The following is a 12,607-nucleotide window of genomic DNA, read 5'->3' as shown; positions in this document are numbered from 1 at the left end:
TTTGTTTTTTTACTATATTATATATTTTCATTTAAGATTTTTTTCCCCCAATTGGAAATAAAAAAAAATAAAATGTTATATGTATGTAAAAAGATAATCATATATCTTTTTAAATTTACATACAAGTTTAGTTTTTTATTTCCAACTAGGAAAAAAACCTTAGATGGAGACATTTATATTTTTTTTTCCATTTCGTCAGTTTTATACTTCTACTTCAGTTATGGAAAAAAAAAAATAAATATATATATATATTATATATTTATATATATATATATATATATATATATATATATATATATATATATATATATATATATATATATATATATATATATATATATATATATATTTTATATATATACACACACACACACACACACACACACACACACACGCATATAATATATATATATGTAGCTCTGCCAAAAATTAAGAGACCACTGGACAGTTTTATAAAAATCAGCTTCTCCACATGTCTTCCAGCCATTCCATTCCAGTGACAGTTGAATTCCAACCAGAAGACAGACAAGCAGAAGGTAAACGCGACTCTCCACTGACCGGGATGACCACCAATCTCATTCGAATGTAACTCAGCAACCGCAGGATTACATCAACTGACCTAGAAAAGGAATGGCAAATGGCAGCTGGAATGAAGGGGCACGGTAAGAACAGTTCGTAACAGGCTCCTAGAGGCAGGGCTGAAGTCATGTAAAGCTAGGAAAAAAAAACTTTCATCAATGATAAGCAAAGGAGAGAGAGGCTGAAGTTTTCCAAAGGCCATAAGGATTGGACCTATGAGGACTGGAGTAAGGTAATCTCTCATGAGTCTAATTTTTAGCTTTGCCCAACACCTGGTCGTCAAATGGTTAGACGGAGACGTGGAGAGGTGTACAAGCCACAGTGTCTTGCACCCACTGTGAAATTTGGTGATGGATAGGTGATGATCTGGGGATGCTTCAGCAGGGCTGGAATTGGGCAGATTAAACTTTGCGAAGGACGTATGAATCAAGGACGTATCAATACAAGGTTATCCTGGAATAATAGTTGCTTCCTTCTGCTCAGGCAATGTTCCCAAAACTCTAAGGACTGGTTTTCCAGCAGGACAATGTGCCATGCCACACAGCTAGGTCAATCAATGTGTGGATGAAGGACCACCACATCAAAACTCTGTCATAGTCAGCCCAATCTCCAGACCTGAACCCCAATGAAAACCACTGGAATGTAATCAAGAGGAAGATGGATAGTCACAAGCCATCAAATAAAGAAGAACTGCTTAAAGTTTTGCGCCAGGAGTGGCATAAGGTCACCCAAAAGCAGTGTGAAAGACTGGTGGAAAGCAGCCAAGAAGCATGAAAGCTGTGATTAAAAATCATGGTTATTCCACAAAATATTGATTTCTGATCTCTTCCCGATGTAAAACATTAGTATTGTTGTTTCTAAATGATTATGAACTTGTTTTCTTTGCATTATTTGAGCAATGCATTTTTTTGTTATTTTGACCATTTCTCATGTTCAGAAAATAAATACAAAATTTATTACTTGGAAATTACGAGTCGTCAGTAGCTTATCGAATAAAAGAACAATTTACATTTTACTCAAAAATATACCTATAAAGAGAAAAATCAGGAAATCTGAAAATTTTGCAGTGGTCTCATGTTTGCCAGAGCTGAAATAATATATATATATATATATATATATATATATATATCTATCTATCTATATCTATATCACACACACACACACACACACACACACACACACACACACACACATGCACACATACATACGTACATACACGCCACACATTTTATATACAGGTAGACACATAAAATGGGTTTATTTTTCTTCCTTTTATTGGTTTTAGATCCAGTTATGGGAAAGAAAATAATAGTAGTATATATACATACACACTTTTTTTTTTTTGTCCCATAATTGGATATAAAACGAATATGAAACCAAAAAATGTTGAAATATTCAGAATAAAAATAGAGAAAAATAAAATGAGAAAATAAAACAAAGAAATCCTAAAGCATTAACAATTCCCAGTAGTGTCGTATTGAGGGAACCGTCACCTCTGCACATTTTCTACCCCAGACTGTACGCACTGTGATTTATGTATTTTTTGGCATCAGCTATACTGGAGTTAACGGAGACCGACTACAGATATGAGTGTTATATTCCAATATCTCGGCTTTTAATGAATATTAAGTGGGCCGGGAGCTGCTGCCATGGCAACAGCCTGCCAAATGTAGAAACTTTGTCACCGCGGCGTAACCTTTGCCTGGTCTGTTCTGTCTTTTTTATTCCACCATGTTCCGCAGCAAATACGAGACATCAATCTCTCGCCTCGGGAGTCCCAAGTGTGACCACACACAGATCCTGTTGACGAGCAAGCCAAGCTCACAAGTGTCAAGTTTTGATCAAGAGACCAAAAAAAAAAAAAAATGAAAAAGATAAAAAAATAAAAATAAATACAAAATTAAAAAAATATATGTATTGGTATGAAATGAAAAGATAAGAGGACAAATTCAACAATATGATGATATTTTCAGACTTGTGGTTTTCTGGTTATTGGAAAACCCAGCTCCCAGCAGGACCGGTTATCAACAGCTAGAAAACCACTATTTTGTGTGACGTGTAGTGAATGGACAGGCAATGTATAATACAGGGAAGGAAGGAGTGGACGAGGCTGCTGGAGAATATATAAATATAGGAGCCTATATACAGTATATATGTACATTTACAGTGAGGCTCGACCACTTCTGCTGCGACCACCAGGAGGCCGACGTATCTCTGAAGCAGAGCTGTGTGCGCCTCATAATACACGATTGCTGTAGTAGTGCAACTGAGGGGCTACTTTCAGGACTCCCGAACCTCCCCGACCAATGATTCGCCACCTCTTCTGGCCTCGGACCCCTGACAAGGTGGAAAGTTCTCTAACCTGCTGTGACAATGGAGGTGGCTGGGTCACATCACAACGCTTTCCACGGGAATGTCGCAGTAATGTTCCACTGTCTCTATCTCTGTCATTTCAGTGCCCTGTAACTCCTCTGTGGAGATGATTATGGTATCTCCATCCCCCACCACCGTGAAGCTGTCTCCGTTGATGTGTTGTCGGGCCAGGTTTTCCAGCCTCACTCGGTACTCCTCCGCCTCCTGCTCTTTCTCCAGGAGCTGCTGCCGGTATTCCTGTGCCCGCACGTTCGCTTCGTGCAGCTGCTGCTGGAGAAGTCGCCTTGCGTCCTCATCGTGGTGATTGTCCTGGACGGAGGAAGAGATGCAGAGATTTACAGCTATAGGACCTCGGCCATATCCACCCCTTTGTTAACCTCTTGACTCCAACGCCCCCTCTCTCCAGAGTGGACCCCAACCCCATCGCCCTCTCCCTCCAGATTAGACCTCCCCTCCCCCTCAATTACACCCTCCGCCCCCTCCCTCCTGATTAGACCCTCCACTTGTGTATCCTCACCAGCCTCCTTTCTGTGGTACTCTCCTCCACTTCTATGCGAGCTTTTTTGGCTGGGGGTACGTCTTCCTCGGTAATCACCTCCTCTATCACCTCTTCCTCAGGGATGGCTAGAACTGTAAACAAAATGTCAGCAGTTACACGAGTACTTACTCCCCTCCTCTACCCGCTCTGTACACCATGTTAGCTCACCTTGCTCTCCGTTCTGGATGGTCACTAGGAGCGGATGCTGAATGTGATCTGCAGTGAACCCCCCATGCAGGTTACCGAGCCCTACTCCATCTGTCACGATGGTGATCACCCTCTGGCCTCGGTTCTGCATAATCTGCCCAACGGAGGCGCCCGAAGAATCCACAAGCTCGGTGGTGGAGCCTGGAGATAAAACTTTCCTTAGTTAAAGTCCAGTGATAGTATCTACATACATACAAAGCCATGCAAACGTTTAGGTACCATGGTCAAAATTACTGTTCTTGTGCACAGTTAAAAACGTTGAAGATGAAATTACCTAAAAAGGCATAAACTTATAGAGGATACATTTCCTTGGTATGTTAGGCAAAATCTTTTACATTTAAAAAAATTACAAAAATGAAAATAAGCCAAAGCAAAAGTCTGGGCACCCTTGGATATTTGTGTGCTCAGATAAACTTTGGCCAGGGTTTTGTGAGATGGTGAAACAGCTCCCATTGTTCATGGCCAGAAATATGTACCTGGTTAAAGCCCCTGTATCACCTCACAAGCATAGTTTAGACGTATATATTTGTGTCTCATAAATGTGAGCAGTGTTTATTGTATGTAACTTTATAACCTGCAGCTGTCAGTAATGATGTAATAATACTTTATAAAGGGACAAAAATGTCATTATTCAACCATAAGAGGACGCTGTTTCTCAGCACAGATGAAAGACTGCAATAGGTAGCTCAGATGGGGGCGGAGCTACAGGCTGATAAAAAAAAGTACATCACAGGAAGTAGAGCAGCGGCCATCTTGGAAGCGGTTGGCAGTGAATGAGTACAGAGACAGAGGACGTGCGCAAGAAGGAAGAGATAATATTTGCGACTAGAAATCTATCATCTTGATCAGAGCTGTGACACTGTATCCGTATCCTTACCAGATGGGAGAAGATTGCTGATAGGACGCTTTTGTGAAGTTGATAGGACGTTGCCAAGGAGACAAGCCACAGTGGCCAGCAGTACAGCTCAGCTGTTGGAGAGGCCTCTCATCTTACTGCGTACTTCAGACATATTGTCCAGAGCAGACCCGGGTCGATAAGATAAGTAAGGCCCACTGTGCCATCGCAGTGGGTAACCGTGCACGCACCTCACATCAGTTTGGCGCCAAAATATTTGAGACTCAGGTAGGGCCTGTAGTTAGTTTAGGTAGTCATTGTAACCCCCTTCAGGCCACACTTACTGCACAATCACCGTTTGGGACCATTGTTTCTACAACTACAACATCTAATTATCTGCCATTAAGGCTTCTCTGTGGACCACAACGACCTCATACCTGGATGTTGGTAAGACCTATCATGGACTTTAGGCCAGAGTTGAGCTCATTCAGGAGGGAACTTGTATTGAACTAAATATCTGTTTTTTTTTATTTATGTCTTTATGCTCTTTGCTAAGCAGCCGTAGTATATAGTAAGTTGTTTGGTTATTCAAGGTGAATCTTGGGAAGGATCCTCCATTAAAGGGCACTATATTTATATTGGGGCAGGGGAATAGTCAATTTGGGGTTAGAGTAAATTTATTTTAAGTTTGTAAACTGTTGTGCTATACCGCGGGCGGCTTGTGTTTCACACCCATCCATTTTTTTGTTTCATGTTTAAGGGTACTAATAGGTAGTTGGTGGTTGGAATATCCAGTCATGCCTGTAGGTAACATATAGTGTATATATTGTAGTTGACTCATGTTAAAAGGCGCCACGCTGTATAGCACGAGGGTCTCAGCTTAATCGCTGAGTGTTTGTGAATTTTTCCCTGAGTGTCTTCCCCTGTTAGATTGTGTTCATATCCAAATTGTAGTAAAGCACTTTTGTTAGTTAATCTAGTTTTGGGGCCGTTTATTTCCCATTTGTGAGTTCGCTGTATCCTAAAGAGCCCACCCCGGTGCACGGCTTACAGTTTCACACCTTAATTAGCTGGTTAGGTTTATGTTTTGTTCACCATCATCGTGATAGGTGATGCAAATTTCAAAGCCTCCTCTAACCTTGTGCCAAAAAACAGCAGCCATGGGTTATTTGAAGCAGCTGCCTAGCACTCTGAAAATGAAAATGGTGGAAGCACACAAAGCAGGAAAAAGCTACAAAAAAAAAATAGCAAAACGTTTCAAGTTGCCCTTTACTCAGCTCGAAATTAAGAAATGGCTGTTACCAGGAAAAGTGGTGGTTAAGATAAAGGTCTGAAAGACCAAACAAAATTGTTGTGAGAGCTGCTTGTAGGATTGCTAGAGGCAAATCAGAACCCTGCATGACTGCAAAAGACCTTCAGGAAGATTTAGTTGACTCGAGTTGTGGTACATTGTTCTGATGTGCAGATACACCTGAACAAATCTGGCCTTCATGGAAGAATCAGATTAAAATCTCTCCTGCATCCTCACCATAAAATTCATCATTAGAAGTCTGCAAAAGAACATGATGCCTTTTGGAAACAAGTCCTTTGGACTGATGAGAATCAAAAAGAACTCTTTGACCACAATAATCAAAAAGGTATGGGTGGACAAAAAAAAAAAAACAAAAAAAACAAACTAGCACAGAATTTCCAGACAAAAATATCTCTCACCAACCATTAAGCATGGGGGTGGATCATTCAGGTTTAGGGGTTATGTTGCAGCCAAATGGCACAGGGAAGATTTCACGGATAGAGGGAAGAATGTACTTAAAGAAATTTCAATAAATTCTTAATGCAAATATAATACCATGAGGTAACAAAGCTGAAGGAGAAAAAGGATGACTTCTACAAATGGATAATGATCCTAAACATGTCAAAATCCCCAATAAAAAACCTCAAAAGTCAGAAGCTGAAGGTTTTACAATGGCCCTTACAGTCCCCTGATCTGAACATCATTGAAAATCTGTGGCTAGACCTCAAAAGAACAGTGCATGCAAGACAAGCCAGGAATCTCACAGAACTGGAAAAGGAGCCAGGAATCTCAGGTGTCTGAGACGCCTATCATCACTAACCTAGGACTTAGTGGCTGCTGTGGGCTGCCATTAACTCCTTATTACCCCAATTGTAATAGCACCAGGGCAATAGGGAAAAGTTCCGGGATTGTCACATCTAATGGATGCAACAATTCTGGGCAGCTGGAGGCTGATTTTTTTAGGCCGAGAATACAGACCCAGTTGTCAGCCTTATCTTGGCAAGGTATCAAAAATGGGGAAGACCGCAAGTCGTTTTTTTAAAATATTTAAATTAAAAAAAAAAACAAAAAACGCATGCGGTTCCTCTTAGACCGGAGCCACACTTGCGAGGGACTTGCACGAGTCTCAAATCACATCTCTCAGCACGGCCGCACACTCTCCTGACAAGAGTGGGTCAGCTGAATGTAGTTCTATGCAGCTGCACGCTTGTGTCTGGAGTAGTCAGGCCATACTAGGTGATGCGATGCAAGACTTGCGCAAATGTAAATGAGACGCCCCCTGGACTATCAGGTCGTCACAGGGTATTGCACACTCTGCCCTCCTGTGCAGTATCCACCTCCTTCTTGGTTTTGGGTCCCTAACCATATGGTGTTGCATACATCAGCTTATCAAATCCTAGATACACCCTGCACCACACCCATCACACACACAGTAGACAGCTTGAGTGGAATAGAGTCGCCCATCTGGGGGGTTGGAGAGGAGAGGTCAGGAGTGTCAAGAGGAGAGAGTTGGGTCTGAGAAGTGAAAATGAGAGGCGGTCAGGAGCAGGGCTTCTAGGAAGCAATCTAGGTGGCAGACAGTGGTCTGGGCCTAGTGGAGCTGGACTTCTAGTCGTAGGGGATCGTGGCAAGGGGCACGGATCTGTCGAGGAGGACATCCGGCGGCCTTGCACCATCACCGGGCTGAGACCAAGGCACGACGGGGTATGTGGACCCTAGGTCAGGGAGTAGCTTCAGGCAACCCGATAATTTACCTGAGGAGAACGGAGTCTTCAGGAGCCATTCCCACCCGCTCCAAAATCGGGGCATTAGCGCAATGAGGGGTATAGGACTTTCCAATTCAAAACGGTCCAGAAAATCCCAAGCGTTAGCCCTGAGAGCAAGCTCCCACACTTAAGCCATAGTGGGGAGTGGGACCCGGCAAGTTTCATACTACCAGGACCACCAAAGAAGTAAACTCAGTGCCAGGAGGCAGGTCACGGATAACCAGGCAGCACCATTGGGGACGGGACCCGAACGAAGCTCCCCTCAGCGGCAGCGGTGTCCAGAGACTTGTTTGACCAGTTGTCATTGTCAGCTTAATGGACTGAGAACCACAGTAACCCCCCTCGCATCCAACTGCACTCTCCTTTAATCACCGAGCCCCGGGGTATTCCCCCCTACTTCTGGAGGGTCACAACACCTGGCTGCCCCATTCCATCAACCCCGGGTACTTCCAACTGCAGCGGTGGTACTCCTAATTACCGCATACCACGGGTGGCGTCACAAACTCTATAAAATCCCTTGTAAATAATCCCATTTGTGAAACAGAGCCTCCAAAAAGTGAATGACCGCATGACGGCGTCAGAGGGGAGAATCAGAGACTTAGAGGGCAAGATGCCCCAGGTTACCCGTGACTCCCACAGGCATGATCAGCAACTGGCATTTCTACTTAACAAGACAGATGATTTAGAAAATAGATTGAGGAGAAACAATGTGCGGCTGATAGGGGTTCCAAAAAAAAAAAAAAAACCGGAGGGCACAAATCCGCCTGAATTCTTTGAGAGATGGCTGCAAAAAGTATTTGGCGCAGAGGTCCCATCCCCCCTGTATGCTGTAGAGAGAGCCCACAGAGTGCCCACCAGACCCCTGCCTCCGGGAGCTCCTCCAAGACCTGTCCTGGTGAAACTACTACATTATAGAGAGCGGGATGCGATCCTAAGAGCGGCAAGAAACAAAGGGTCCATAACGGTGGACGGCCACAAAATATCCTTCTTTCCTGATTATTCAGTTGAAATTTCAAAAAGAAGAGCTCAATTCACAGATGTCAAATGACGCCTGAGAAATGCACAAGTCTCGTACTCCATGCTGTACCCAGCGAGGCTCAGGGTGGCTGCACTGCAAGAGACATTCTTTTTTGAAAATCCTAAAGATGCTCTCAGATGGCTCGATATGAATGAGCAACGGCTTAGCAAAGTCCACAACATTGATATGTAACCCTTTAAGGACTTTATGGATGATGAATACTCGACAGTCTGCTGCGATTACATAGGATTGGCCCGGTGGATAAAATTATTATGATACCCATTGATTGGTTCCAGCAGAACTCCCTGGAAGAGGAGTTTGGGTTTTCTTTCCCTTTTTCACTTCCAGAGACGTTTTTTTTTTTCTCACTTCCCTGCATTTTTCATTGTTCTCAGGCTTTTTTTTTTTTCTTGCCTTAAACCATTTTGGGAAGCAGGAATTTTGTCTCTCTTGTTTCGGCTTCAGGATGGACTGATGCCTCAGTTTCAATGTTCATGTTGTGGGACAACTGTTAGATGCGGGGGGAGGATGTTTCTGCAGCTTTAATGATGCTTTTATATTTATGTCTGCTAATGGTTCTCATGTGGTTCAGGAAGGTGGAGGAGGGTTGGAACTCTTTGCCGGGTGTGACTGCCTGCACTACACACGCATACCACCTGGATGGCGGGTAGGATTAACATTATTTCTTGGAATGTCCGTGGCTTGGGGGACCCCACAAAAAGGGTAGCAGTAATGGAACAGGTCAAATCCCACTTTCCAGCAATCATCTGCCTACAGGAGACACATTTGGAGGGCGACAAAATAGCATACATGAATCGCTCATGGGTGGGCCATTGTTTCCACTCAACCTACACAGCTCATTCCAGAGGTGTCAGTATTTTAGTCCACAGAGCAATCCCATTTGAGATCATTTCATCCACAGTAGATCAGGAAGGTAGATTCATTTGCATGCACTGTAAAATATTTAACAAGGAGTTCCTTCTGATAACAGTTTATATACTGCCTCTATATAATAATACTGTTATGAACAAAATTGCGGAAATGATTAGCAAGACCCCCAATGTACAGGTGGTGTGCACGGGGGATTTCAACAACATCATTCACTCATATATTGGGACAAACACAATGCGGGTACTCACTTAGAACACCATCCTAACTCCAAATTTGGGGACTCGGTGGCTGAACTGGCACTTTCAGATCTGTGGCGAATCAGAAACCCTGGAATCAAGCGATTCTCGTGCTATTCCAAGACACACAACACTCTGTCCAGAATAGACCTGATCTTGGGCTCGGAGGGTATACTACCAATGGTGGAAAACACAGAATACCTTCCTAGAGGTTTATCAGACCATTCCCCACTGCTGACACGGCTTAATATTTTACCCGGGCTTGATCGTACCCGTAGCTTGTGGTCCTTTAATCCTTCTTGGCTACAGATTATAGATGTGGGCCCGGTTGAACTAGCCCTTGAATACTATTTTCAGGACAACTGTACGGGGAAGATGTCGCTTAACACTGTTTGGGATGCCATGATCTAAAATTAAGTCGGAACAATTTGAAATTTTTCTTAAAGAACGGGTCCAGACGACAGAACAGAAATACATTCTGTCAGGGGATACACGGGACTTACTGGAATGGAGGGAGGCACAAGAAGCATATGACTCTCACATTAAGGAACGGGCCACTAACAAAAGACTTTTTACACAACAGAGATTCTTTGAAGAGGGCAAAAAAGCGGGTAATTTATTAGCGGTGATTGCTAAAGGACATAGGGGGAACACATTTGTGGGGGCGCTAAGGGACAAAACCGGGACTATAGTCAATCAACCTGACCAAATTCTGGCTACCTTCTCTGAATTCTACGAACTTTACAGTACTAAACTGCAATATGATAGGGAACAGATAGCTTCTTACCTGAAAAACATCCCCTTGCCCTCCCTTTCAGATGAGGACTGGGTATACCTAAAGAGTCCACTCACACTGGAAGAGTTGCATTTAGCAGTGTCCTCCATGTCCAATAATAAGTCACCGGGTTCAGATGGGATCCTCACAGAAATTTACAAAAAGTTTGGAGACAGTCTGCTCCCCCAGCTCTTGTCGACCTTCCAGCAAGCAGCCAAAAATGGCTCCTTGCCCCAATCAATGCGAGAAGCAGTGATAGTTGCCATACCTAAACCTGGCAAGGACCCCCTCATCCCTGACTCTTATAGACCTATCTCTCTGTTACCTACAGATATCAAAATAATACCGTGTTTTTCCAAAAATAAGACCTCCCCCAAAAATAAGCCCTAGCAAGGATTTTCAGCATTTTCGGAGAAAGGCTTAATTATAAGCCCTCCCCCGAAAATAAGCCCTAGTCCCGAAGCAATAATGAAGTGTCCGTGCAGCTAAAAAAGTTACAGATACTGCAGGACACTTCATTATACACAGCGGCACCCGGCAATTACACTCACCCGACACTGAGTGGCAGGACCTGCAGTGATCACACACCCGCACACATCAGATCTCACACACACACACAATCAGATCTCACACACACACACACACCAGATCTCACACACACACACCAGATCTCACACACACACATCGGATCGCACACACACACATCGGATCGCACACACACACAACAAATCACACACACAAACACACACCGGATCGCATACATACTCACCTCATCCAGTGACACCGATCTCTTCTCGCCGGGAGAATCCTGAGAGGCAGTGCAGTGCAGCACGACGAACAGGACCTGCGGCCAGACACGTGACTTGCTCTCATTCTTTGCTGCCGTAAGTGCTGGATGTGATGTGTGTGTGCCTGCAATCGGCTGTGCGTGCCTGCGATCGGCTGTGTGTATCTGTGATGGCTGTGCGTACCTGCGATCTGCTGTGTATATCTGCGATCGGCTGTGTGTGTGTACCTGCGATCGGCTGTGTGTGTGTATCTGCGATCGGCTGTGTGTGTGTGTGTATCTGCGATCGGCTGTGTGTACCTGCGATCTGCTGTGTATATCTGCGATCGGCTGTGTGTGTGTACCTGCGATCGGCTGTGTGTGTGTATCTGCGATCGGCTGTGTGTGTGTGTATCTGCGATCGGCTGTGTGTATCTGCGATCGGCTGTGTGTGTGTGTGTGTGTGTGTGTGTGTATCTGCGATCGGCTGTGTGTGTGTGTGTGTGTGTGTGTGTATCTGCGATCGGCTGTGTGTGTGTGTATCTGCGATCGGCTGTGTGTATCTGCGATCGGCTGTGTGTGTGTGTGTGTGTGTATCTGCGATCGGCTGTGTGTGTGTGTGTGTGTATCTGCGATCGGCTGTGTGTGTGTGTGTGTGTGTGTATCTGCGATCGGCTGTGTGTGTGTGTGTGTGTATCTGCGATCGGCTGTGTGTGTGTGTGTGTGTGTATCTGCGATCGGCTGTGTGTGTGTGTGTGTATCTGCGATCGGCTGTGTGTGTGTGTGTGTATCTGCGATCGGCTGTGTGTGTGTGTATCTGCGATCGGCTGTGTGTGTGTGTATCTGCGATCGGCTGTGTGTGTGTGTATCTGCGATCGGCTGTGTGTGTGTGTATCTGCGATCGGCTGTGTGTGTGTGTATCTGCGATCGGCTGTGTGTGTGTGTATCTGCGATCGGCTGTGTGTGTGTGTGTATCTGCGATCGGCTGTGTGTGTGTGTGTGTATCTGCGATCGGCTGTGTGTGTGTGTGTATCTGCGATCGGCTGTGTGTGTGTGTGTGTGTGTGTATCTGCGATCGGCTGTGTGTGTGTGTGTGTATCTGCGATCGGCTGTGTGTGTGTGTATCTGCGATCGGCTGTGTGTGTGTGTATCTGCGATCGGCTGTGTGTGTGTGTATCTGCGATCGGCTGTGTGTGTGTGTATCTGCGATCGGCTGTGTGTGTGTGTGTATCTGCGATCGGCTGTGTGTGTGTGTGTGTATCTGCGATCGGCTGTGTGTGTGTGTGTATCTGCGATCGGCTGTGTGTGTGTGTGTGTATCTGCGATCGGCTG

The 12,607-nt window shown here is 44.5% G+C and overlaps 1 protein-coding gene across 2 annotated transcripts in view; it reads right to left on the bottom strand.

Moving 5' to 3' along the window:
- Nucleotides 1-366: 366 nt before the first annotated feature.
- The window catches only part of GABPB2 (GA binding protein transcription factor subunit beta 2), a 42,504-nt gene continuing 30,263 nt past the window's right edge, over nt 367-12,607 (bottom strand). For both annotated transcript variants that reach the window (XM_075329515.1, XM_075329516.1), the window contains exons 7-9: nt 3,659-3,838; nt 3,470-3,582; nt 367-3,261 (exon numbers count right to left, since the gene is read on the bottom strand). In XM_075329515.1, coding sequence (XP_075185630.1) covers nt 2,968-3,261; nt 3,470-3,582; nt 3,659-3,838 — 587 coding nt within the window. In that variant the 3' untranslated portion in view covers nt 367-2,967. The remainder of the gene's footprint in view (nt 3,262-3,469; nt 3,583-3,658; nt 3,839-12,607) is intronic.

The sequence above is a fragment of the Anomaloglossus baeobatrachus genome, chromosome 12, assembly GCF_048569485.1.
Source record: "Anomaloglossus baeobatrachus isolate aAnoBae1 chromosome 12, aAnoBae1.hap1, whole genome shotgun sequence".
In the NCBI taxonomy this organism is placed as follows: domain Eukaryota; kingdom Metazoa; phylum Chordata; class Amphibia; order Anura; family Aromobatidae; genus Anomaloglossus; species Anomaloglossus baeobatrachus.
The sequence above is the reverse complement of the archived record's forward strand: the minus strand, read 5'-3'. Positions and strand labels throughout refer to the sequence as shown.